The following is a 27,982-nucleotide window of genomic DNA, read 5'->3' on the forward strand; positions in this document are numbered from 1 at the left end:
CCAGTCACATTTACGCGTCCTCTCATCAGTGTGAGGGAGTTGATGGTTGTACAAGTGGTCCCCGGTGATAAGGCCTTTTTCCAGTATGTTGCTGTGCATGTGTCTCAGTACCTGACTAGCTGGAACCCCATCAGTGCATCTTTTGATGAATCTCCTGGTGTAATTCATGATGAGGCTCTCGCCACATTCTACACAGAAAAACGCTTTCCCCAGATTGTAAATGGGTCTGTTTGTTTGCTCGTGAACATGATGGACTGTGAGCTGCATCAAAGTCTGGAAAGTCGCAGTGCACTGAGGACAGATAAACACTGGAGAGTACTTTGAGGACTGATATCTAGAGGACATTTGTCTTGCTATAGTACAAGTGAGGCAATGATACCTGAAATTCTGCTGCAGGTAACCACACTCAGTGAAGAAGGTTATGCAGTATGGACTACTGTGAAACTTACTGTGCTGCAGAGACAATGCTGGAGAGATAAAGAGTGCTGCAGTGAATAACTTGGTATTTAAAAGCCTTGACAGAATTTAGTATCATTTAATTCATTAATAAATGGTCAAATACAAGATATAAAGCACATCCCCCATCCACACACACACAAAAAAACAGCAAAACTTGCAAACATGTTTTGGTATATAAAAGCTATTTGATTAAATTATGTGTGATGTGAAGTGATGAGGTACTTAAACCCTGAAAAATGCTTCAGTAATTCATTTTAGATTTTTAATAAAGTGGAATGCAGAAATTGACTGTTTATTTCAGCAGCAGATAAAGCAAAGTGGAAATTGCTCAATTGTGGGCCAGATTTTGTCTTTTTTTTTTTTTTTTGTTACTCTGATCTGATTTGGTGAATGTACAAAACAGTGAACCATATTTTTTAAAATGTAGTTACCAATATGACAATATTTCAGGTTTTTTCAAACACGGAAGACATCCATGTAAGATTTAATAATAAATTAAACTTGTCAAAACAATTGCAATCCTCAAAACAAATCTGTACTGGCCCAAGCAAAGATGAAGATCCTATTCTAATGAGTAAAAAATAAGCTTAAAACACTCTTCAGTGAAGCATCTCACTGCACCAAGGAGGACTTTAATAAATAATGGCTTGTCGTGTTGCTTCCCACTGCCTTGGCTGATGGTGTCTCCTAGTGTCCAGTTAAGCATTGCTCAGTCTCTTCTTTAACAAATGCCTCCGGGCCTTCAAATTCCCTCATTCCCAAACTTTCTTATATGGCAGATTTCATGTGTCTCAGGGTCTGCTGGCTCCTCTTTGACTTGTTAATAGATCAAATAATTCCAGCTCATGCTCTCCTGTTCATTTTTCAACTCTTCTCTACTTTGTGCAGAGCAGCGTTTGTAGTCCTTGTCCTTTTTTTTTTTGCAGACCTGACCATGATGTTAATATGGGAAAATTAATTTTGTCTTTAGTGTCCTCTCCTCTTTTTGGTAGTTTGATTGGGAGAACAGATTATTCAGTTGGCCAACAATATTGTTCCTCATACCCTGGTATGGGCATCAGTCTTTCTAAGGCAACCTGGTCCCCTTTGAATGAGTGGATCTTCCTCTTACCTAGCTCATGTGGTCTGTCCTTGGTGTGTGCAGTCTTTTCAGGGTGCTGAAATCCCGTCTTAGTAGACCGAGTCATTTTACTTGCTTGTTGCCTTCCTCTTAAGCGTAGAAGAAATCTAGGTAGACAAAGCAGAGGCCAATGAAAGTCTGTCAAAATACTTACTACTATAAGAACATACGCTTATTTGCGATTTTCTTTTACAGTATATTTTAGGAAATTTCATTTAAAACGTCTTTTTTTGCAATGAGTTTGACCACGTTTTATCTGTCATTGTATTGTCACAAGTAGATCATTACATTACTGGCAATGTTAGACTGAAGGTCCATGCAATCACAAAAAAAAAATACAACGGGAATAAATCTCTTAACTGTCTGTTGTGATTTTAGGTTCATCTTCTTTTGAATGTATCTTGCAGAAACTGCTTGAATACCACTGGAATTCAATGCATATAAGTGAAGTATAAGTGTGATGAGGGTACTTTTGCTAAGATCACTTGATTGTTTCTACGAGACAGTACATGCAGTTATGAAGGCCCGTCTTCAATGCGTGTTAATTGTGTTTTAGCCCCCGCATTCATTATCAATACAAAGAAGATTATTGATTATATGACAAACTGCGGAGTCCATTTGACAGTAAACACATCACGCACAAACACATACTCGGAAATACAAAAAGGAGACTTAGACTTGTCTGTCAATAATGGATGTACGTTATATATACCGGTATATTTTATCCCGTTCATTTGTAAGAGCAGTTTCCTGTGTTCTTTTTTAATTTTGTATATCTAATATACTGTAGAGAGGGCAAGTTGTTTTGAAAATAAGTCAGTTTATTAACATCAAATGGTGTGTGAGTGACAGTAACGTAATGTATACCATAACTTCCCTTGGATATCAAACAGTAAACTCCTGAACACTGAAACCACTTGGTCAACTTACGTTAAAACATTTACCAAAGGATGTAAGAAAACTTGACTTACTTAGGAGCCGTGTATTTTGCCGTTGCTCGGGCGGAGTTTAAGCTAACTTTCGGCGTCCATTCACCGTTAGGGCTAAATGTTTGTTGTTAGCTACGTTAGCTTAACTTGCGTTTGCGTCGGAGAAGCCCCGGAATGAGTTTCAGCTCAAGTTACAAACAGTCGCTGATGTTTTAAATGTTTAAAAGTCTCACAAAACGTATTCGTTAAATGAATTTTTAAAAAACCCGCGCAATTTAACGACCGGCGAACTGCTAGCTAACTTTGTGGCGACACACACACAAACTGCGCCGGATGAGTGCGCATACGGCGAAGTTACACGCGCGCGAGCTCTGCCCGCTAAAATAAGGACGGCCGCCGATGTGTCCGCCTGCCCCACACGCGGGCGGAGCTTATACGTTAAACGCAATGATTAAAGGATGACCCCGCCCCGCCGGGATACACCGTGCCTCACATCAACGCTAAGTTGGCTACAGTGTAAACAAATAAGAGTAGCACGCAACTTAGTAAAGATTTAACGTCATCTGTACATCCAACGGTTTTTAATGATCACAGACACTACGAAGTTGTGATTTTTGGGACTCGTCTGTTTCAAAAACATAGAAGATATACACAAAAATACACCATTAATGTTCTATTAAAAGTTAGCAAACTGATCAGCTCCAGAACCCAAAGTTGAAAAACACTATTATGGTTGCTATACACTTATTACAGCTCGGTAAATTCATACCTACAAGACCAACAAACAACCACATGCTTTCCCTAGGAAACATTTATGTTTAATGTAAAAATGGAGAGGGAAAAAAAAAAATCACCATGCGATCACAGTTTCATGAAGCAGAATTTGACTAAATACATTTCCAAACAACCCGTTTTACTCTTCAGTGTTACCAACCAAAATGTATCAGTCCTATGCCAAATATAACGTGAAACGTACAAATTATTTTAGCATTTTTACAAGCCAATTTTTCAGTTTCTGTCACTCTGGGCCTTTTTTCATTTTGCACAAATGCCTCAAATAACCTGGACTCTCCCAATAATTTAACACACAGTAGAGTAGCATCACACAGTGTTCATGCATTCATCAAATAATTTATTATGTTTGTACAAATACTACAGCAGTAATCCATTATGTGAAGAAAACCAAAATATCCATTATGTGCAGGTCCCACTGAACGCCCCATACCATGTTGCTTCCATTAAATAGTATTCCAGAAACCAGTTTCGACTTACCCTGCACAAAAATCATACAAGGGTGGAATACAGTGTTTGAAAAATGTTCCAAACAACAACAACAAAAATGAGTCGTGTGTTCAATTCACTTTTCCTTATAAATTACAACAGTCATCAGAGTCAAGAGGGTTACAGAAAGTTCATATAAATAATGACATATAGACATGAATTTTAACACATCCATGAAAAAAAACAGAAGACTGGATACAGCTTCCACCATTACCACTTCAAGTTAGCCTCACTTATTTACAGTCCTCTTATGAAAGCTCAGCGACATTTAGCCACGTGCCCAGAAAGATGGTGAGAGCGAGCAAACCTGCGGAGGCAGTTGGGGCAGGAATATGGCTTCTCCCCTGTGTGCGTTAACATGTGAGTTTTCAAATGGCCTGACAAGCGGAAGCTTTTTTCACATTCTTGACATGTGTAGGGACGCAGGTTTGTGTGACTCCTCCTGTGCTTACCCAGATCCCCAGAGGAGGTGTAACGATTGTGGCACTCCGGGCATTCAAAGGGCTTTTCCCCAGAGTGTATCCTCTTATGCTTCACAAGGTCGCCAGACTGAGTGAAACTCTTGTCACATTCAGTGCATTTGTAGGGTCTCTCACCAGTGTGGGTGCGTTGGTGGTTTCGCAGATGTGCAAGGCGGATGAACCTATTGCCGCAAACTGTGCAGTGGTAAGGCCTTTCTCCCGTGTGCGTCCGCAGGTGTATTTTCAAAGCACCAAGATCTCCGATCTTCAGCCCACAGTCGCCGCACTGGTGAGCTTTCTCATTGTTGTGGAGTTTAGTGTGAACCCTTAAGTTTCTCTGCGTGTTAAAATTCTTCCCGCACACATTGCAGTGGAAGGGTTTCTCACTGGAATGCGTCCTCAGGTGGAGATCCAGACTCGATTTGAATCCAAACTCCTTTCCACATTCAGAGCAGGAATATTCCTTCTTGCCGGAGTGTGTGGTTAAGTGGCACTTGAGGTGGTGCGATCTTAAAAAGGCCTTCCCGCACACCTGACATTTGTACGGCTTCTCCCCTGTGTGTATTTTCATGTGTTGCCGCCAACCGCTGCGCTCCACAAACCTCCTGCCACAGTCCTTGCAGACAAACGGGCGGTCACCCGTATGGGTGCGCATGTGATCCTGCAGGCTTTGAGGTGTGCCCATCTTCTTGCCACATTCTGGACACTGCACACCAACATCCAGACAGATTGGCTTATCCTCGGATTCCGAGTCATGTGGTTCATGACACAAATGAGGCCCTTGACCCCATGTAGCTTTGAAACTCTTCCCGCAGTCGGCGCAGCTGAGATGCCCTCCTCTGGTAACCACAGACATTTTGTGCCATCGCTGACAGTGGTTCTTGAGATTCTTCAGGTACTGGAAGCTGCGAGCACAGGTTGGACAGGTGTGAAGTCTGCGGGAAGGGGCAGAAGGGTGGGCTTCACGCACATGAAGCCTAAGGTGTACTTTAGAGTTAAAGGTGCTGCTGCAGACAGTGCAGGCGTGTTTAGGGATCAGGTTCAGTGTGCGGCTTGACAGGCATTTTTTCAGCTTGGCAAGATACTGTTTCTGATGGACCCACTTGACATGCTTCTCCAAGAAGTCCAAGTCAGTGAAGGAAACAGTGCAGTGAGGACATGGATAGAAGTTAGATGATGACTCTAAGTAGGAGAGGAAGACACACACAGAAAGCAGAGTGCATTAATAAAAAGGAGATTATGATTTTACACTTCCCTGCTGGACAAACAATTTAAACCTACTACTACTACTGCAGATATTAAAAATGCACACTTTCCACCATATTTCTGGATACTGAGATGCATTTATGTAAAAAGGTGAATATAAATGTAGGTGCAAAACAGCAGACAAAAAGGTAAAACACACTAGTTTAACTATGTTATTGGAAAACAAAAGAATTGAAGTTAAATGTGAGAGTTCTAGTAATTAAAGATATTAAAACATGACAAAATATTTCCCATCGGTCGAGTACTATTACACTGATGATGCTTTTTAAAGCTGAAAATTGATAATTGATCTGATAGCCTCTATGTATTAGTGAAAAGTAACTCTTAACTAAAGCAAATTGTTCCTACCTGTGCAGACCCCCTCTCCCTCTCCATAATCTTCCTGGATGTTGCCCATCGCTGCCTCCTCCTCATCCTCCTCCCCCTCGGCCATCTCCTCTTTAATCCATGACTCGGACTCCTCCTTGACAGCAGCTTCAGTGCCTTCATATTCTGGCTGATGGTGCGAGTCACACTCCTCCTTGATGCATTCTTGTTGAGGGTGAACATCTGACCTGGATGTCATGATGTCAGGCTTGGTGTCAAGACAGCTTGATGAGTCTCTAACGTGCTCCTCACTGATCTCCTCTGACAGTGGTTCCTCCTTGATTTGGATGCTGATAACGCCTCCATTAGTGCACACTTCGTCGGAGCCTTCCTCCCCCTCCAGCTGTAATTCATCCTGAGTCTCAACTCTGTCCACATCTGGTCGTTTCTCCCCTCTCTTTGCTTTGTTTAGCAAAGACTTCTTGGCAGATTTCATTTTCATGTCACCGTGAAAGGTCTCGTCGCTTCAGTGTGCTGTGGAGCAGAGGAGCACATCGTTGAGGTGAATATCTTGGAAGGCAAAAAAAAAAAAAAAAAATACATACAAGGCAACATAAGCAATACAAGAACGAACGTTAATCTTATCAATGTCGGGCATCTTTCTGTTTTCTAGCGTTAGCATCATAGCTAAGCTACACCAACGGCAGCATTAGCATAGCAGCCGTGCTAGCACCGTGGGTCCGTTTACTGCCGTTTTCTTGAAGCTCGGCAGCTGTCAGTCACATTCAGCTCCTGTCTGCGGTGGAGAGAAAGACTTACCATTGAAATGTAGGCGATTCGGCCAAAACAGCGTTTTAATATTTAAGCTAGCGTTTACACTTACTGGCTACATTGGCGTGTAAACGTTCGTGCTAATAACAGGAAGAGCAGCACACTTCCTTCGGCTGTGACCAACCAGCTCAGTCCAGTGACGTACAGCCCCACGATGTAATTAAAGTGACAGTGACTATTTATTTATTTATCCTAGGGGACGATGCAAATCGATCACGAACGGACCAGTGTTAGCCTGATTTTAAACTGGCCATTCCAAAATAAATATCTACATATAACACACAACAAATACACTAAATATAAACTGAACAAAGACAATAAATGCACTCACATGTTACTTTTATTTTATTGAGAAGAGCTAAATTGAGATTTTTTCAAAATTAATTATTTTATTTAAAGTAAGCTTGACAGACATAATTAAATTGAATTGTTTGCGCAAATCCCATGTACACAACTATATAACCAATATGAGGTCAAGAATGTCTGAGACACATCCAAACATCACCTGACATCTGCTGTGGTATTTATTAATTATTTATTTGAATAACTTAATTTTATGTAAAATAAAAAATGTGTTACTGTAGCATCATTTCTGTAAGCATCCCCATAATAAACGTTAATTTTCTCAGTCTGATGCCCCATCTTTAATCAACAAATACTGCACTAATATTGCATGATTTTCTCTTCTGTACAAAACAAACTCAGTCATGTTACACAGACTTTATTCCAGCCGACTCAGGACAGAAAATCTTGACGCAATCTTCTGTACAACATCGTTCCCTTCTTTGAAAAACAAAAAACAAACAACAAAAGTTATGTACAAAAATATGTTTAAAAAAAGAACATACAGAAAGATACAAGACAAAAACAAAACAGTATTAATGCTTCTTTGTGGAGGGCCGTTATAAATAGTGACAGTATTTATTTGAACTTAGTTTGCTTAACGATGCCGTGTCGTGATTTTGTTCATTCGATAAGAAGCAAGCAGCATCGCTCTGAGCTCATCCATGACAGTTTGTGCCAGCTGAAATTGGACGACTTCCCCTCATAGTGTTTCACATGAATAATGGGGCTCATGGCCTCCATGCAGTGCAAAAAGGAAACAAAAAGGGAGAACAAATGACAAAACCAACCAGTGAACACGTAATTCAGTCTCATTGCAAATAAAAATGCTGTCAAGTCTTCTCAAAATCTCTCACCGGGAGAACTCTTTCCATTGTCATCGTATTTTCTATAGTGTAACATTTCCCATAATGTAATTTTTTTCTACATCCAATTTTTTAAATCAAATTGTAGCTATGATTGGCTAATACAATCATCTAAGCAGACAAGTTGCCTGAAAAAAAGCAGTCCAGCAAAACTAGCCAAACACCAACATACATTTATGTCGACAAAATGTAATCAAATGCTTTAAAAGGACAAATCATTTCTTCATTTTTATGGACGAGTCCTTTTGCGTCATTAACTTATTATAGACTCAGGAACTGAATACTTATATTTAGAACATTATCCTTCATTTTTTTTTTTTTTTTTTACAAAAACAATTAATGAAACAAAAAGTAAAACGTTATCGTTAATGTCACTTATGAAGTGTAAGCCAGTCGACTCACAGACAAGGCAAGAAGTGAAGGCGGATGAGAAAAAACACAAATAAAAGTGTAACAGAGCAGGTGATGAATATGCAAAAACATACTCGGGTGTCATGTTCAAGATAAGCAAGTAGTTTAGAAGCCTGCCATAGACCGAGTTACAATTATAAATCGCTCATATCCACTATGATATAAAAACCATTCCGCAAGCAACTTGGACTTTTTTACCTGTGCTGAGCTGACAATCAAAGTCCTGCACATTTTGCTGAACCACTTATAAAGTCTTTGTTCTCAATGGCAATTCTGATTGTCACTTTTTGGGGCATAAAGCACATGTTGGTTCCAAAGAGAGCGGCTGTATATTTCACACCTCAGTGAGGACAATTTTGGCAACAGTCCAGCTTCAGTCCTCGTATGAGACTGACCGCTGAGTGTGCTCATACCTCTTAGTGATCACAGACAGGATGCAACATTGTTTTGTTGATACATATAGCGGTTGTAGTGCAGTCTACAGACAGTTGGCTTGGTCATGTGAAGCACTAAAGTACATTACAGCAATACATAATACAATAAAAGACACTTAATTATACAGTGTATGTACATCTGTTCAAAACGCTCACGTTGACGGACTCCGTTATAACTCTTTCTTTTGGATTTGCAGCTTCCAAAAAATGAATGCATCATATATCAAACACTTTACAGATTTATCCCATCTCTGTCCTCTTTAAATTATACTGTTGCTTCCCTACATAGCCATAGTGGTCAGGTGTTGATGCCCTAGCAGCCCCTTGCGCCCTGCTCCCGCCCCCGGGTGCCCCCCTCCACTGCCGTGGCCACAGTATTCTTGCAGGTTCTGACGCAGAGTAACCAGTGCAGAGCCCAGACAGGCACGGTTTGGAGCCAAGACCCCCCCAGGCAGCTGGAAGAGGACGGTGGCCACCCCGGCCATGCCATCATCTGTGGGTTCTAGGGTGATGGGTCCTACCTTAAACGTGGAATAAGAGAAGCCCATGAGCTGAGAGAGGAAGGGGTCAGAGCGGCAAAAGTGCTGGTAGCCGCTGTACGTGGATGGGTGGTGATGATGTGAAGCCGGGTTGCCAGATGTGGTGCTGGCATAGTGGTGGGTGTTCAAGTAGTGCAGGGGCAGGTGCTGGCCACCGTTGCCCCCTCCACCCAGGGTGAGGTGCTGGTGGTGGTGGGCTGTAGGTCCGGAGCCCGGGTCGTGTTTGTAGGAGACGGCTCCTGCCCTGCCCCTCTGGCCCACCACCACTCCACCCAGCTTGCCTGTGCGGGCGTGTGCAAGCGATACAGTGCTGCCCCCCACCCCTCCACCGGCTGAAGGTAGGTAGATGAGCTGAGGCTCCTCCGGCTCAAAGTATATGGTGAGTTTAGCAAAGGGCCTCGACGCCATCTTGGTCATCTCCTGGATGTGGCGACGCTGCTCCCGACGGAAGTCCAGGAACTGCTTAACCTTCCATAGCAGGACGCAGACAGACAGGAAGAGAAAAAAGCAGGAGAAGAAAACGGAGAAGAAGACAAAAAGATCGATGTGGGCTTGGTCTTGTCGCAGAAACAACAGGCCCTGGGATTCTCCCAGTCTCTCAGCAGTTCCCACACCTCTCAGAGCGATGTAGAAGCGGCTGGATTTCAGGGAGTGCACCTCATGGGGGAAGGTGATGACAACACGATCTCGAACGCCACGGACAATCAGCACCGTCTGTGGTTTCCACACGGTGATGTAAGTGATGAGTCCTTCGGCCCGCTCCTCTGTAATCTCTCTCTCCACCCCTGGGGCTTTTGCTTGCAGCTGCATTGGGTTGTGGGAGAGCACAGGACCCCCGAGACTGGACGAAGCATTGGCAAACACCTTGATAGGGGACGGAGGTGAATCCTTATCTACACCAGCTGTTGTCCCTCGAGTCGCTGGTTCCTCCTCGATCCGGATGGTGTGAATCCCTGTGTATCGGTCTACGTCCACAATGAAGATGTCATGAGAGTTGGACACATACACCTCCACCTCGCCAAAGGTCACATCGATGGTGACGCGAATGTCCACATTGGTGAACTTCGGCTGCGCAGAGAAAAACACAGTGCGCCCCTTGGGCAGGTTGCGAATGGTGGGATCGTGGAAGCAGTTGGTCTGGGACGTGGGGTCAAAGCAGCACTCGGTGTCCACGTTGAACTGACGGTAGCACTGACGCCCATTCACTGGGGTGCCATTGAAGGAGTCTTTGCACTTGGCACACTAAATAGAAGAGCACAACAGATTTCACTCAAAAGAGTTGTTCATTTTGCCATTTGTCAAGTACCGTAAATCCTCTAATACTGGCCTGTATTCTATTACCGGCCGGTCTCTAACATTGGCCGGTCTCGCTGTCGGCGGAGGTAAATAACGGCCGGTCTCTAAAGGAGGCCGGGGCAAGTGTCGACAGGCAGCGTTATTTCCACGCTTCCCATTCATTGTCAGGCTTGCAATGCCTTCGCGTCGCGAAGATTTTGGCTGAGGCTATATTAGAGGATTTACGGTATGTAAGAACCCCTGCAATCAATCTTTTAAACTGACCGTTGTCGAACTAAAATAAAGACAGATTCAGCAACTGCATAGCTTATTTCTCGCATAAAATGTTTTCAGAAACACGTTTCGGTCAACTATTGTCGTAAAATAAGAGAACGTTTCCAAACGAGCCGCCATGTTGGTCGGTTTGAAATCCGGAAGCGAACAGCTGTGAAAGCGATCGTCCAATCAGGTGCAGCCATGAAGGGTGCGTGATTGTATGAAGGAGAGCGCCTGTCAATCATCCTCCTAGTGGCAGCCCACCAAGCGTGCAGTACTGGCAAGCAGTAGACGTTATTTACCGTAATATGGCAGCTGCGGAGCACCTACTATTTTATAGGTTCAAATAGACACAAAATCTTGTTTTTATTCATTCTACTGGTAGTCCGTTTTGCTCAAATAGAAATAGGGGCCTGTCTCTAATTCTGGCCTCCTTCCAATAAAGGCCTAGGCCGCGATGCGCTTGAGTAAATAAAGGCCTATATTAGAGGATTTACGGTATATAATTCACACAGTTATTACAAAAACATGCTATATTGGGATTTGTATCATTATCAAGATATGAAATTACTATCTCTGGATCTGGCCCTTATCGCCCCAACCCTGTACATACCTGTTGCCTGTAGCAGTCTTTCCGGTCACTTTGAGGGCTGCTGAGACAGGAGGACGTCTCTGTGTTGTTTTGGCAGGGGCATCCTGTACCATCGTGTTCGTTACACGTGTCTGCATGGCCATTACACTGACACCTGCAACGAAAAAGAGCAAATCCAAACATAAATTCTTTACTTTTTACTAATGTAAATTGATACATTTTACGATATAACTCCCCATTACAAATATAGTGGAGATTGTGGAGATGCAGTAAAAGGCATTTTTACACATTTAAAATCATAACATATAAATGGTCAGAGCCTGGGAATCCATTGACTGCTGAGCAGAAAACATTACTTACTTCTCACACTTGCCCTGCAGCAGGAAGAAGCCACTGAGACAACTCTCACACTTGTCCCCCACGCTGTTGTTCTGGCAATTTACACAGACAGCTTGCTCTTCCGTGGGACCCTCGGACACCCAGTTCTGAATCTAATAAAAGTACAAAGAGAGATGGATCCAAGATACCAGAGTAATCACACTGCTGGTGTATTTGTTTTTACATATAACCAGGAGAAGGCCACAGCAGACACGTACGCTGTTGGGGTCCAGAGGGTAGAGCTGTGGGTTCTCAAGGGCCTTCTTATGTTCATCTCCGGACAAACACACAGCACTGTTTCCCTTGCAAAACTCCCGACACGGACGACAGGTACCACCCCCCTTAGCAGAGCCCACAAACAGAGGCTTACACTTCTCACAGTGCTTACCCTGCAAACAGACAGAAAATAAACCATCAGTAGTGGACATGGAGGCGACATTTCAGGTATGTACATCTGTTACTGCAAAGCACGTACTATGGTGTTATTGTGGCACTGGAGGCAAACATCTGGTTTGCTGACACCAGCGCAGTTGCTGTGTTTGTTGCAGCTGCACTGAGAGGAGCAGTTCTCCCCCACGAATCCAAAATGACACTGGCAAACTCCCGGCGACGTGCAGGTCCCGTTCACACAGCCTTGTGCACACACTGGCTCACACTGACCAGAAACACTGTACAGGAGAAGAAAGAAGTGATTTTGATAAACCTGTACAGTATAAAAAGCTACACAGTATTTTTTTCATCTGTCCTTGTGTATTCAGTGCCCAAGTCATAAATGTTAACTCCTGATCTTACCTGCTGAGTATGTAACCCTCTTTGCAGGTGCAGTGATATCCCTGGGGTTTGTCGTGGCAGTCCTGGGTGCTGTTACAGTGGTGATGGTCATTGGCACATTCATCCTCCTCTGGACAGTGGAGGAAGGACCAGCTGCTGTTTCTCAGGGGGCAAACGCCCTCACTCACACCTGGGAGACAGGAATGGAAGAAGGTAAATAGAAGAAAAACAGATTAATTAAGTTAAAAACTGGACTGCTAACTCTCCAAACTTCAACTGAAGATATTGCTCACCATCAAGTCCTCCTTGGAGGCAGCGTCCAGCCCCATTGCCCCCCCGAGTGGCACACCAACCACACTGAGGCCTGGCAATGCACTGGGAGCACTGGGTGAGCTGGGAGCATTGGGGAGAGCAAGAGTCCCCCCCAGAGAGCAGACGACCACACTGACCCGCCTCACAACGCAGGGGCACAAACGACGGGCTCATGCACTGGAGGAAGGAGAGAGAGAGGTTAACTGTGTATGAACACGCTTTACTATAATAACTCACAAAACACTCCGTGGAGCTCAAAGCAGGGCACTCACCTGCTGCAGAGCCATGCTCCACACACAGTGCTGCCAGCCCCCATCAGAGCCCCGGGAGCCCAGACAGAGGCTGCAGTTATTGAGACTGTGGCAGGGTGGAGGGCATGGCATAGGGGGAGAAGACTCCACCTGCATGGGGGAGACGTTGAGCAGGGCATAGCTGAAACAAGTCCAGTCGTAGGTGGGGTTGACACTCAGGATGCGCCTCGTCTCACCTGCGGAAATCAAAGCAAGCTAACTTTATTTCTGTAGCACATTTCATTCCAGGTGGAAGCACAATGAACATGTGAGCAACTTTGGACATGAATAATGACAAATTACAACAGACATTACACACGTGAATTAAAGCCATAAAGAAATATATACCGGTATATATACACACAAACACACACACACACACACACACCGGTATATAAAATCAAGATGAAGACTTTTTCGAGGTCAGCATTTCTAAGATAGTTGAATTAAAATAAAAAATACTAAAATAAAAATCAATCAAAATTGTGACATGTAGGATAAAACCAATAAAAAAACAAGAACAAAATAAAAAAAACAATTAAGACTGTCTACCAGACTACTGAAAGGTGCAGCTAAACAGGTTTTCATTTTGATTTTAAAGGATAATAGTGGTGGAGCACACCTAACATGAATGGGAAGGATGCTCCAGCGGCTTGGAGCATAAAAGCTAAAGACACTTTCAGCAGTTTTTGTGGAGACCTGGGGAATAACCAGATGGCCTGTTCCAGATGACCTGAGGGGTTCGGCTGGTCCGTAGCTCACAAGCATGTCAGAGAGATATACAGACCATGTAGGGCCTTAAAAAAGGATCATTAAACGTTTAAATCAATTCTAAAATTTACTGGAAGCCAATGTAATGACCTCAGCACAGACATATTTATATGGACGTATTTCCTGCTGCAGGCGATTTAGATGCTTTTTCGGTAATCCTGTGATTACAGCATTACAGTAGTCTAGCCGACTGGGGGGGAAAAAGCATGGACCAGTTTTTTAGCATCTTCCTGGAAAAGAAAGCTCTCTATCTTGACAATATTTCTTAAATGATCAAATCCAGTTTTAACTATGGGGTTAATGTGGCTCTGAGACAATTGTGACAATTTAAAAGAGATTTCCAGTCTGTGAGCCTTTGCCCCAATAACCAGGAATTCCTTCTTGTCAGGGTTAAGCTGTAAAAATGGCTAGACATCCAGTAATCAATATCCTCGTTACATTCTGATCAATGCATCAATAGGGCTCAGATCATTGGGGAATACGGAAATATAGAGTGTGTCATCAGCATAGTTACGGTAACACACACTGTGTTTCTTGAGCTGGCCAACAAGTACAAATGAAATCAACACAATCAACTATTTTTAGTGAAACATTTCATGAAAAAAAAATGCCCTAAACTTGGATTACCAAAGAACAGCAAAAAAAACAAAAATAAAAATACAGAGCCGCACAATTATCACCAAATTAATCATTCAGCATAATAACTGAATCACATACATTGCTAGTGTTTATTTTTGATTAATTTTCAGATTTCGACTGAAATAAAAAAAAACATTAAAAAAAAAAAGCCTTGTGGAAATCATGAATTTCTTCAATGTTCTTCCACACTATTGCCCGTACCTGTGCGTTTGAACTGGCGGGTCCACATGCATTTTCCGGAAGCAGTACACTTGGGGCAGTCAGAAGCCTCACAGCTGGTCTCAGTGCAGTTGCTGGACAGGAAAATCTCTCTCTGGTTGATCCGACAGTCGTGTTCAGATGTACAGCTAACGGAGTTGCTGATACAGGCCCCCTCTGGACAGTTTGTGCACCACTTACACAGTAGAGCAGGCTGGGAAATTCAGTAAGAGAACAGATTTCAGTGGATAGAAAGTAGCCACCTCTCCTCAAGCTGACTGTGTTGGACTAGGGGCGTTGTATGTTACCTGTGATGGACTGGAGAATGTTTTCGGGTGTCGAGCGAGGCATTCACTGCAGGTCTTCAATCTGCGACACTGGTCTGCCTGACGAGGGGTTGGGGAACAGGGGGACTGGCCAGTGAAGCAGCCCATTCTGATGCAGAGGGAGGAGAGAAATGTACGTTTTATTTTCAGAACTGCACATATAGTAACTTCAAGCTCAAGCTGCTTTAAGCCAAGGTGTCACCTCTCAGCGGTATCAGAGGAAGCACAGGCTCCTCGACACCAGACACAGCTGCCCGTTGTGGTGTTGCAGGCCTCTGGTGTGGGCAGCAGTGCACAGGGGTCAGAGGGCACAGACAGGGTAAGGAGTCTGCCCAGAGTGACACCATTGAAGCCTCCTGATAGAAAGAGACGGCCACCCCAGCTCGTCATGGCAAGAGACACTGATCTATTCACGGGATCTCCTACAACTGAGACTGAAGGAAAGAGATAAACAGCAGTTATGGTTATGGTATGTTAAATTAGGATTTGAGCTTAATTGAATATGCAGAAAGACATTAAGATGCTCACCTGGATGTATCCAGGTGTTACAATTGATTTGGTACAGAGACACGGAGTTACTGTAGTCTTCTTCTTCCGTCCGTCCCCCGACAATGACCATGGTGTCTTTGATCATGGCTGCAGCGTGGAAAAAGCGGGACAGGGGCTGCAGAGCAAAGAGATGATACAGCAAGAATTGATAAGTTATCTATATGCAGAGGAACGATGAGGATTAATGCTTGGCTCGTCTAATTTACTGAGCCTGTAAGATGGCGTTGGCCTCTTACCTTATTACCCTGTGAGGGAACCAGCAGAGACCATGTGAGGTTCGGGTAGTACAGACTGTAGAGCTCGCCTGAAGGCTCCACTGTCTCCACGTGAAAGCGGTAGCCTCCAAAGACATAGATGGCATCAGTCTGCTCATGGTAGACTGCTGAGTGGCCATACAAACCTGATTGAAGAATACAGAATACATAAGGCAAAATGGGTTTTAGTGCAAAAGAAAAGTTGTTTACTTTCACACATTTTCTCTGTGGGATTGACTAAAAAATAAACTATTTTACACTTATATATGTGGTGTATCAGACAATAAGTTACTGACAGAGGGTTCCAACCCATAAAAAAAACCCAAAAGGCCTCAAAAACCTGTCGGTGGTGTGCCAGTGTGGGGGACAATGGTCCAGTTTCCAGTATGGGGGCTGAACTCCAGCAGATGGTGGTTGAAGCCATTTTCCGGAGAGTAACCACCAATCAGCAGGACCGAGGAGTCTCGGCGTACAGTCAAAGTGTGGCCCGCCAGTGAGGGCAGCACTGTGTTCTGTCAGAGTCGGAAGAACGTTTTATTTGGTAAAAAAACACTGATTTTTCAGATGCGTTGTATTTCCAGGATAAATTAAACCCTAACCTTGTGTTCTCTCCAGACTAAACTGGTGAGATTGAGAGTCCAGGTATCCATGGCAACACCGTTTTGAGTGACGCCGCCTGCCACCAACATTAGGTCGTGACTGTCGCCGTGGCTGCCAGAGCCAGAATCGTGACTGGTCAGCAGTGCGGAGGCATGGTGATAGCGAGGGCTCGGAGTCGAGCCTTCCTCGACAGAGCTCGTCAACATTTGGGTCCAACGGCGCTCAGACACAGAATATCTAAACCAATCAGGGACAAAATGCAATATTATGCACACATAGACAGACGTATGCCATATACATACACTAAAATACCACCTTAAAAAAGGCTGAGGTTACATGGCCTACCTGTAGACGTTCCGAAGAACGCCCTCTGTCAGAGACAGTCCTCCGTACATCCAGAGGTTGCCCTGTGGTCCAGACACCAGAGAGTGTCCCATCCTGTGGAGGAACCTGTGGGCCTGGTTCTGTGGAGCAACGGCACGTATGAATGTGTGTTTGGTGATTCACAAATTGTGCATGCTGAATCATTTCTGACTGTTGATGCTCTGTCCGTACCACGGTCAGTTGTGTGTCCAGCAGGGTTTCCCAGACCAGGCTATTGGAGTCCCGATGAACAGAGCAGTCGGAGCCAGCCCAGCTGTCCGAACACACACACACTCCCAGAGACTGAGACAAACAGAATATGTTGGTAAGCAATCTAGAAAGAATTTTAACATGACTATTATTACCAAGACACATTGTTTTATAGCTGAATATTATCCTGAACATATCACAACTATTCAAATGGCAGCTATTATCAAACTACAGTTTATGGTACTCCAATACTAAGCAATACATTTAGGACACAATTTAATTTGTTATTAATTCACAATCACTTCAGAGTAGCTTTATTCCTCGGCAGACATTTTTTTTAAATCTTTTTTTCTTGTGTGTACAGGTGGGAAAAAACTACATTTGTTTTGGTGCCAATTGTACATAATCAAAACAATAAACTTAACCTTGGATAAAATACACATCTGTTCCCAGAAATAAGAGATCCCTGTGCCCAAAGTGCAACTTGGAATATAAATGTAAACTTCTTAATATCAATGATCACAACACTTACTATATTACACGCTCCTCTTCCTTCTGCTATTCCACAATCCTGAGGGCACATGGGTCGGTCACAGTGGGGTCCACCATATCCCGGAGGGCACCGACAGAGTCCCCCATGGCACTGGGCTTCACCGGGACACACGGGGGAACTCTCGTCACCCTCATCAGAGTTCTGCTGGCAACGGCGCACCCAGAACGATGCGTTGAAGCCTTGAGGTTTGTTTGAGGAGACGTTGGCCTCAAAGTAGACAGAGATCACACCTGGTAGTAAAAGAGAAAAGACAATATAGTGCTTTCTACCACGGTTTGTTGCATGTCCACTATTACTTCATTAGTTCATATAATTCGATTCTGAATTTGTATAATATGTTTCAAAGGTTGACAGTATGGCAGATAAGTGGTTAAGTAAGTGGTTAATATGTTTACAGGGATGTGTGGGGGCCAACAGGGGCCCTTATAATAGCTCAACATTCACAGATTTCCCCAGGAAAATGTTTTATTACTGAACAAATATATGGATTTTTACCTGAAGTGGCCTCCACAGTGATAGGCTGAGTCCTTGTGGTGCCACAAAATGCCCCGATCAAGTTGTGATCTGAATGAACAACTCCGTTGGCCAGGAAACGCGGGAGGCCATCAAACACATAGACATAGGAGCTCTGCAGAACAAAACGTAGGGAATGTAAGGGAGACGGTTATACAGAGAGATGAACACTGACAAAGTTTACTTGTGTCATGTTTGTACTCACTTTACAATACGTATGGGAGTCTGGGTGTAGAGTGAGGGCTACAGGTGGACACAGCTGTCTGGGGAGACAAGGGGCCAGGTTCTCGGTCACAGACAGGACCCACAGGCAATGTGAAAGTCCTCCTTTGCCCTCTGTGCCACTTCGCCATCCCAGAGACGAGGAGAGAGGCATGGCAGAAGAAGAGGTGGAAGAGAGCAGCACGGAGCGGCCCTGACACTGGCGGTAGCATGTGCCATTGTTCCTGTGAGATGTCAAACAAGTTGTCATGAAAATACAAAAATGAACCAAAGATTTCACTGTTTCCACAGTTTCTGCTTTTTATCTTATTAATCATAATTTAATTTTGAATGGCTTCAATCAGTTCAGAAAAAAAGTGCACATTACTCAAGGTTTAAGATGAAGATGACATTACCTGGGGTCTCCGTAATAACCAGGCAGGCAGGACTCGCAGTGTGATCCCTGAGTGTTGTGGGTGCAGTAGCACTGGCCTGTCTGGTTGTGACAGTATCCTCGGAGAGGGTCGCCATGGCCGTTACACTCACACTGCACACAGCCGCCACCACCAGCCAGAGCTGAGCCAAAGCTACCTGGATGGCAGTGCTCACAGTGGGGACCTGTAGTCCAATCTGAAAGACAAACGCAGAATTTCAGCAGAGCAAAATGTACAAACTGTGAGTGTGATTTAACCCCAGAAATATGCCTGGTGCATTTATATATATTATTCACCCTGGCATTCATCACAGATCCCAGGTGCAGTAATACAGGTGGAATGGAAGTTGCAGCCGCAGTCCACGTCACATTCAACGCCACTGAGGACCAGAGTGGCGGGGTCAGACGTCCAGCCAAGGGAACATTCACACTCAAACCGTGGGCTGCCACTACATTGGCCCTCACGGCACTCATTGTAGCACCTGTGGGGAGGGAGTAAAATACGACGGGGTCAAAATGTCCTTCTTCCCAGACATACAAAAACAATCATGATGACAAAATGGGAAAGGTGAAGATGTTTTTTTTGGGTTAAGAGAGTGTAAAGATGAATCGACAGAGGAAAACATCTTACGTCTGGTTGCAGTGCAGTGTGCCATCCCCGGTGTACCCCCTCTCACAGTGGCACTCATAGGAGGTGGGAGTGTTGATGCAAGTGGCAAAGAGGTGACAGTTGTGGAGACCCAGCCGGCATTCCTCTATATCAGGGCAGGTGGGGTAGGACCAGATCGCATCTTGCTCTTCGCCATCAAAGTGCTCCAGCTCCATCTCCATTTCCAGTGGCCGCGGTGGGGCCGAGGTCTGGGGCTCAGGGCTGGAAGAGCAAAAAAAAAAAAAAAGAGGGAGATGTGAGGTTGGACAGGTATACTATATACATATATCCATCCACCCACTAAGTCATGGCTCTATGAAGAAGTTCTGCTTTAGTTTGGGCAGACACTGAAAGGTATGCAAAGGTTTCAGAAATAAAAACCCAGCCATCATTCAGAAACAAAAAGCACTGGTGGATTTTATTTATTGATGAGTCTTGCACATGGATTTTGTCCTATTTAACTTAAAATAACTGTATTGTGAACAACAAGTTAAGGACCCTTATAAAGAGTGCACAAATGATTTACAACCTGTGAGAAACATTCCATTCACAATATATTAAATATAAAATTAATCATATCACAAAAGCTCTAGTCCTACGAGAGAAAATATATATGCAAACGTCATACATTCATGAAAGTATAACAAGAGATATTACTTTGCAGCCCGTGCTTCAGCCACAGCCACGCTGCAGTTATACACCGAGGGGTCATCCATTCCCCCCCAGTCTCCTCTCAAACATCTAAAAAGATAAGTGGAATTCATGAAAATCACAAAAGACAAGGACTATTAACATATCAGCAATCAATTATTCAAATCAGGTGTGTTGGTCCTGTATGTTCATTCTCCGTAGAGTGTAATTGTCCTAGTATTAGTTAGTTATGTGTTCCCCATACTTACTTTCCTATTGTGGGATTGTTGTAGTCACCACACCAGCCACACTGGAATGTTCTCAGACAGTCTGTGCACATGTTTAAAGCTGAACATTGCTTACACTGGGGAATCGAATGAACACTGTAGAGTAAGAGAATAAAGGAATGAGAATATTAGATTACTAATTTCAGGTTAATTTCAATTCACTGACAAAAGTTACATAATTGCTAAAATTGATGTGAGTGTAGAGCTGCATGTGTTCAAGTTGAAATCACCAAAACAAGAAAGCATCTAACTGTATGTGTAACTGCGAATAATTATTGTGTGTAAAAATTAAAGCACAAAAGAGTCCTCATTTTACCTGTCGTACCAGTCCCTGCACTCTCCATAGGGGTATTTTGTGAGGTAGGCGGCAAAATAGAAGCAGGCCTGGGCCGACTCACACCATGCACACTGGCTGGAGTTCGAGAGGCACTCACCGCACGTCTTTCTCCTTTGGAAGACAAAACGATGTCCAGATGGGATGGACAATAACAGTGAGTTAATGGTTCTTGTTGAAAACATTTATAATCTGTATTTCCCCGTGTAAATATAGCTTTTAAACTCACTGGTTGCAGACTTTAGGGCACCCCCTTGGGTCACGTATGGATCCATCTAGTCTCCCCCGTCGACTGCACTGGTAGTCGCCTTTCTTACTCGCGTTTATCTGCCACTCACAAAAAGGGTCCTGCAGGCCAAAGTCAGCTTGGCAGTCAAAAATACAGCAGCTCCCAATTTCAGTTATATAATATGAGCTGCATACAGCCTATGTTAAAATGAGATGTTATCTGTGATGTACCTGAGTACAAGCTGAGCAGTCTCTGTACTCTTCACACAGGGTGCAGTGTTGGGGTGCCAACAGCAGATGGCGCTGACCCTTTTCCTTGTCATCCACTTTCTCTGCTTCGGGGCAGGGCTCGAGGTCTGCGCTGTCTCGCAGCAGGCAGCGGGACAAAGATGGGCACCAGCCGCAAGACTGGTCGGACAGACAGGCCAGACAGGACATGTACGCCGAGCAGGAACTTGAGCGATACGGCTCCAGGAAAAGGAAGGAGATCTCCTAAAGGGAGGGCAAGTTATGGGTAGAAGAGGTTCAGCTTTTGTCTCATGACTGAATGAAACTCATAGAGCAGAAAATGGCAGAAATGTAATTTCTAGTAACTCACACTCCCTCCAGGCAATGTTCTGTTCCATATGAGGGCCATCTCACTGGTCTGCCCTGAGCCTGAGTTGTTAAGGTAGCCCTCCGCCTGAACAAGGTAATGGTTGCCCCTGGTCAGGTTAGAGAACAGTCTACTGCCATCTGTGCGAGCCAGTAGCTTCAACTCCTTCTCCTGCTGGGCTGCCCATCGACCCACCACTTCCTGCTCCGATTGTTTAAAGATGCATAGAGAGACAGAGATGAGTAAAGAAAAATGGACGTTAAGAACATGGATTCCATAAGCATTTTAAGGAAGCAAATTTTAATTTAGAAAAAGTACACATCTATGGTAATATTTGTTCACATTCCATTCCATTATTATTACACTATTGCCAAAATAACTGAAAAATAAAAAACCGTTCCCTCACCAGTTGGCTGGAGTTTGGCCCTGAAGCCATACGAGCCTCAAAGTGGAGCCTCTGGATGCGAGCCCACATGGAGACGGTCTCAGTGGGAGGGGGTGCAGGTGGAGGGGCGCCCCACAACGGGTGGACGAAGCCCCTGAACTGCAGGGCTACGTCCATTTCTGTGGTGGGGCTAAGGATGATGGTGGTGCTGCGGAGGATGGACACCTGGTGAAGAGGTGAGGAGGATGGAGGACAGTGGAGGATGGATGGAAGTGGAAACGCATCAACAGAAGCACTAGTCTCTACAAACTGCTCCACAAGTTTGACAAACTACTTGAAACAAGAATCTTCTCGGTGAAAAAGAACAGTGAGAACTGGGAGTCAAGAGGTTGAAAAGCCAAGAAATGACCCATAAAACAGAAACAATGATTGAGATTTGAGAACTGCAGTGTAGCCAATGCAATGTTGGAGGAAGGAAGGAGGAATAAGTATAGGCAGAGAGGGAAGTAGTTACAACCACAACGAGCACATTAAGATTTGGACTCCGTACCTTGTCAGGCTGGGAGTCGTTGCGGGGGTGCTGGAAGGTGAGCAGGTGCAGTCCCGGGACATAGTTCTCGGTGCGACAGGAGTGGAGGGAGGTTAGGAAAAGGGTACGCTCCCCCCACCAGCCGTACGCCCCTGAGATCTGGTCCACACGGCACGCACTTCGCTCTGCGAGACCGAGAGGGAGAGGTCAGCACACAAGGAACACATCTGACCTCCTGCAATCTCATAATACAGCAGTTTTCCTAAAGGGTTCTATTGTACTGAAGAGAGTCTGATCTGTGACTTCTGTGTGACGTGTGTTCAAGAAGAGTAAAAAGACACGACCTCACCGCACCAAAGGTTGTATGGGACTGGACAGGCGAGTCAAATCATGTCCTGACTGGCTTGTCCAATCTCAACTGGGTGTAATCGTGTCACTGTGCTTTTTTTTTTGTCTCTTCTGCCCTCCTTCCTCCCTCCTTGGGTCTCACCTGACACTGGTAGGCAGGACTCATTCTGAACACACCAGCCAAATTCACCAGGGGCACGGGCCAGAGACGCTGGAGTGCCGCTGAACACCAGACAGGACTGGCAATCCGACAGGAAGCGAGCCAGGCCCAGGCAGCCATTACTGCCACACTGTGAAGACAAAAGAGAGGGTCTATAAATTGCACTGGTAATACCGACAGATATTCATACAGATACATCGACGTGACAGCAATGTTTTGGGTGCTTTGTGGGAATGGATATGACAATAATATATTCTACTCTACAATTGTATGAAGTCAAGGACAAAATCAAAGACAGAGTGTTACCGGATTAGTGGGCTGGTACTCTCGACAGCGACCTTCACACCAGCTGCACTCTGGGTTCTTAAGGCACATACTTTCGTCTAGTGCCTCAGCGCAAACAGCGTCCTAATAAGGCAACACATACACAACAACAAATATTTAATAATCCAAAAACACGTTTTCTTTGTCTTTCTTCCATGATATGACTTTGAGTTCTCTTGTTTTATGACACTCACCCTGTCACCTTGATCGCTACTGACAAACAACGGAACTTTGTAAGCCACCAGGTCTCCACGGGCAACGCCACTGTAACCACCAGCAACCAGTAGCACTCGACCCTCCATCACAGCAGCAACATGCGAATAACGCCCCCTCACAGAATCCCCTCCTTAGAAAAAAAAAATCTAAGTTTTGTCAGGAAATACGTGCAGACGCTTAAGTAACAACCACCAAGACACAAAGCTGTAGATGAAAACTGGCCTGTGTGTAAGAGTCTACGGGAACTCACTGAGTGACCATCTCTCCCCAGCAGACACCCATTGGTGACAGCCCAGATGGTAGAAGAAGATCTCCTCATCATAGCACTTCTCCTCTTGGTAATGAATATGCACATTCCCGCCTGCAAGAGAGAAGCAGGACGAAATGGATAAATAAACACGGGACAGGACTGATTAAAGTGAACCATGCCTGCTATTTTTTTTTTAATGCTTACCGTAGACAACCATGTAGTTTCCAATGACGGTGGCTGAGTGGAAAGCTCTCTCTCTGGGGCCGGTTGCCGGGAAACGAGAACGGAAGGATGTCCAAAACCGCTTCTCCACGTGGAACACGTCGGTGTTGTTCACCCTCACACTAAACCTTAGAAAAACATAAAACAAGTGTATTTTTAGCATCTATAATGATGCTGAATATGTTTTTACTCACTTGTTGGATTATTGTCAGCATGTTGCAGATTTCTACCTCTCCACCATTCTTATCTTTATCTGTGGAGTGCTAAATGTAACAAGTTTTCCTACAGGAACATCAAATCCAATGGGACAGAAAGTTTACAATTCACCTGATGTGAACAGAAATAGACAAATATATTACACGTGCAATCCCCAAACAAATAGAGTTACGCTCCAAAACTAGGCAGTGAACTGTTCCTCTTCTGCAGTGACAATCCAAAATAAAAAAGTGTACAAAATGCTGGCTCTGTGTGTGGTATTGTATCCAGTATGCAGAAGAGGGTGTGTACCTGGCTGTTGTAGGCCTGTGGCCTCCGTAGACCAGCAGTGTCCTGGATGGGCTGTGGAACACCATGGAATGGCCAGCAGTGGCTGGGGGCTTCCCACCAGTGGGCTGAACAGTCTCCCACAGTCCAGAGCCATGCAGGCCGAACCGATACAGAGAGGATGAAAACATATCGTCCTCGGTGCGACCTGGGAAAAAGGAAAGATGCTGCTTAAGTACGATGTATATCTCAAGGGTTATATGCATGCCAATCCAAACACTGCCAAGTAACAATATAATGTGAAACTCACCTCCAAACACATAGAGATAATTGTCTACTACAGCTGCAGCGTGATTGGCCAGTTTAGGAGACCCACGCGAATTTGAAAATCCGTGCTGTTGCCAGTCATCCTGGAGAGGCCGGTACATCCAGACATCACTGGCCAAGGAACCGTTGGCTAGCTCTCCTCCAAAGATAACCATAAAACCCATCCACTCGACTGCCGTGTGGGAATGACGAGCCACCTGACGACATAGGAGAGGCAACCGGTTCATGCAGGACAATGAAAAGGAAACGTAAAATAATAAATGGGAGCATTGATATTCAATCTGTCACAAAAGAGGCAAATTGGAGAGATCAAGAAATTGGAGTATACCATGCACTGTCAGTAATCCAATATCTGTCCTAGCATATGGTTAACCATATTTGGAATATTTTCAGTGAACTTGGGATTGCATTTTTTTTGGCAAACTCACTTTCCTGTTATGAAAAATTATGTTTTCCTCTGTCAAGAAATAAGGGTTTTCCAGCAGAATATAAGCTGTATTGTTGACAGGGTTTCTCGATATACCTTATCCTGATTAAGGAAACCAGGTTTCTTGTTTATATGACATAAAAGTTCAGGTTACTGCAGAAGGATGATAGAAACCAGGCCCCTTGCATGGAAACAGTACATCAGGTGCAAAAGCAGCAGGAAGCAAAAAATGTATGTATTTATCTACAAACCACTCACAGGAGAATGACCATAAGACCTGCTTTCCCATTGGTTGGATGTGAAGTTATATTTGATCAAGTCACCGAGAGCTCTGTTCAGGTCAAACCCTGGGGGAAAAGAAGCAATAAATCAATATACACTGATGTCATTAATCATTGAGATTTAATTTAAAATACTAGAGAGGAGTAAAAGTGCAGCTACATCTTAAATTAACAGGATGGGAGATGGGTTGTTCACTAGATATTAAAACAACAAATTAAGAGCATTTGACCCTCACCGCCAAACAAGTACATGGCTCCAGTGGAGGAGAGATACACGCCAGCAGAACCCGTCCTGAGCGGAGTGTAGGAGTCTCCCTCACTCACGCGCCACCACTGCCCTGCCCCGGTGTCGTTATGGAAACTAAGCTGGCAGCTGTGACCCAGGAACCCTGGGTTACACAGACAGCGCTCTCCTTTCTGAGAACAAACCATGGGAGAACAGGCATAATTTCAGACCAATAATCAATGTTTTAATAAACTGCACAACTGACAGACATAATTAAAGCTTACTCAGGGAAGGATGAGTGATGGTTGAAGACTGATCACTTCCTTCCCCATCCCTACTCTTACCTTGTCACACTGGCCATTCACAGAACAAGCCTGGGAGCACAGAGGGGTTGTACAAGCTGGTCCTCCCCAACCCTGATGGCAGTGGCACTTCGATGTGGAGGAATCACAGCGGCCATGACCACCACAGGCTCCAGGGCACACCGAGAAGGTGTAAGTTGCATTGAAGCCCAGGAGGTTGTAGTTAGCGTCGCTGAAGAGATGGAGTAGCATCTGGAACAAGAAAATAAATCAACAGACACAAGGAATTGATTTGCCGTTGTTATAATGCTTCGGAGCTTCTTTCATCATATCTTAATAGGTTACCTTGCCAGACTTGGCTTCAATGGGTTGAGGCAGAGTGTTGCCGCTGACGCTGGCTAGGAGAGGGCTCTGGTAGGAGTCCCCATCGTACACAAACAGGTAATCATAGGTACACTCTGTGTCCATGAAGGTGAAATTTAAGACTATGCCGTGACTTTGGGTGGGAGCTGGAATACATAAAAAGGTGGGAAATATCAGTTAGATTACCTTGACAGTCTATTGGCTGCAAGTTATGTGTTTAATCATCAATTCTCCCCATGCACAAGACAATAACAACATGGCTCATCATACCTTTGATAAGCCACTCGCAGTTCCCATTGACGGAGTAGTTTCCTGGTCCATCTGTGACGTAGCCGGGTGGGCCCCTCAACACCTGCCTGTGGCCCTTGCAGTCCCCTGCCTGGCACGCCGGCGGCTCAGCCAACAGCAGAACCACCAGGATGAAGGAGACAGGGAGGGGGAAGGCCATCACTGGCAGTGCCTGAGTAATGGGAGGCAAACGGGTGAAAGGAATAATCTGGGGTGGGTTTAGGGTGCAGCAGCAGCATCAGCATCATGCAGCAAAAGTGGACAAATCTTTTAAATTTCAGTTGGATCTCCCAGTTGATCTACCACACAAGAATCATGTAGCCTGGTGGTCCCACGAACAACTTCATATGACCCTCACAGTCCATTTATATAGTTCTCTTTTTTCTGCAACATTCCAGTTGGAGTTTACATGACCCTAATGTAAACTGCAATGCAATTCACACTGCAGAGCAGACACACAGTACTACAATGCTTGAAGCACATTGAGGCAGCCTCTGAAGAAAACAATGATTTTGATGATTAATATATATATATATACACATATATATATATATATATATATATATATATATATATATATATATATATATATTATGCACATAACGTTTGTTAGCCCTCTAACGTTGCCAGTGCACCGAACCTATCCACAAACATATCGTTAACAGTTCCGTTACAACGCATGTACATTAGCATCATGTACACAAAGAATGCTATGCAATAACGGGGCGTATATTAATTGTCTTACATCCAACTAGCCAAAGAAAAACAACTCGTATTAGCAACAAGGGGCTCACCGCAGGCTATCACAACACAACTAACGTATAGGGTCGCTAAGCTAAGCTAAGCTAACGGAAGCCGAACACCGTTAACTGCCAGAGGCCGTTAGCTGGCTAGTTTGTAACGTCACATTTTATTTACATTATTATATATATAATATATATATATTACTCACCAGTTCCCGTCTCTTTGGCGCCATGATAATTTACATTTTCGGTGACCCTTTAACGCTAGCTACCACATGAGCTAACTCACAGTAAGTGCTCACGATTGACAGCTAGCTGATTAGCTTAGCTAGTAGCTACTGCCTCGGAATCAATGCAGAGGACGGCACTGACTGCGGCCACAACACAGTGGTTTGCTCGCTTAGCTTGTTCGCTAGCTAGCTGCGGCTCGACTAAATCCAGATGCGCAATCATCAGTGGCTGCAAATCTACCAGGAAAAAGTCATTGAGACAAATTCATTAATATGCAATTGAGAAATTATGTTTCTAAAAACTCGTTCGTTTCAGGAAACAACGAGACCTTTTAACGGTATCGACCCTAATCCTGCGGTCCATATATCAGATGCCCGTTGTTTTGGTGTTTATGGCTGGCTAGCA

The 27,982-nt window shown here is 44.3% G+C and overlaps 2 protein-coding genes across 2 annotated transcripts; both read right to left on the reverse strand.

The window, feature by feature from the left end:
- Window positions 1–3,328: 3,328 nt before the first annotated feature.
- Window positions 3,329–6,764, reverse strand: LOC311024439 (uncharacterized protein). Its single transcript, XM_084026852.1, has 3 exons — window positions 6,642–6,764; window positions 5,865–6,356; window positions 3,329–5,432 (listed from the first exon to the last, which is right to left on the reverse strand). Exons 2-3 carry the CDS (start codon window positions 6,322–6,324, stop codon window positions 4,048–4,050), a joined length of 1,845 nt encoding a protein of 614 aa, XP_083882978.1. The 5' UTR covers window positions 6,325–6,356; window positions 6,642–6,764; the 3' UTR covers window positions 3,329–4,047.
- A 594-nt stretch (window positions 6,765–7,358) lies between these two features.
- megf8 (multiple EGF-like-domains 8) lies at window positions 7,359–27,933 on the reverse strand. Its single transcript, XM_084027005.1, has 44 exons — window positions 27,556–27,933; window positions 26,586–26,775; window positions 26,298–26,461; window positions 25,995–26,204; window positions 25,661–25,841; window positions 25,402–25,490; window positions 24,700–24,913; window positions 24,414–24,597; window positions 23,889–24,034; window positions 23,685–23,795; window positions 23,413–23,564; window positions 23,201–23,302; window positions 22,877–23,024; window positions 22,408–22,571; window positions 21,879–22,082; window positions 21,476–21,673; window positions 21,109–21,369; window positions 20,879–20,997; window positions 20,632–20,763; window positions 20,298–20,411; window positions 20,056–20,139; window positions 19,381–19,620; window positions 19,047–19,231; window positions 18,733–18,946; window positions 18,321–18,561; window positions 18,098–18,230; window positions 17,582–17,832; window positions 17,032–17,142; window positions 16,822–16,940; window positions 16,476–16,713; window positions 16,217–16,388; window positions 15,859–16,022; window positions 15,602–15,737; window positions 15,276–15,507; window positions 15,056–15,182; window positions 14,751–14,961; window positions 13,122–13,336; window positions 12,831–13,026; window positions 12,559–12,727; window positions 12,242–12,434; window positions 11,985–12,155; window positions 11,749–11,879; window positions 11,410–11,542; window positions 7,359–10,487 (listed from the first exon to the last, which is right to left on the reverse strand). The coding sequence occupies exons 1-44, from the start codon at window positions 27,577–27,579 to the stop codon at window positions 8,988–8,990; spliced, it is 8,673 nt and encodes a 2,890-aa protein (XP_083883131.1). The 5' UTR covers window positions 27,580–27,933; the 3' UTR covers window positions 7,359–8,987.
- Window positions 27,934–27,982: the final 49 nt, after the last annotated feature.

The sequence above is a fragment of the Eutrigla gurnardus genome (genome assembly GCF_963514095.1).
Source record: "Eutrigla gurnardus genome assembly, chromosome: 14".
NCBI lineage: Eukaryota > Metazoa > Chordata > Actinopteri > Perciformes > Triglidae > Eutrigla > Eutrigla gurnardus.

Coding starts and splice junctions, on each gene's coding strand:
- megf8 (XM_084027005.1), bottom strand. CDS start 27,579: ATGGCGCCAAAGAGACGGGAACTG. Junction 21,370..21,475: donor GAACATTGCCTGGAGGGAGT/GTGAGTTACTAG, acceptor CCCTCCCTTTAG/GAGATCTCCTTCCTTTTCCT. Junction 13,337..14,750: donor CCGCCAGTTCAAACGCACAG/GTACGGGCAATA, acceptor TGATTTCCGCAG/GTGAGACGAGGCGCATCCTG.
- LOC311024439 (XM_084026852.1), bottom strand. CDS start 6,324: ATGAAAATGAAATCTGCCAAGAAGTCTTTGCTAAACAAAGCAAAGAGA. Junction 5,433..5,864: donor GGGAGAGGGGGTCTGCACAG/GTAGGAACAATT, acceptor TCTCCTACTTAG/AGTCATCATCTAACTTCTAT.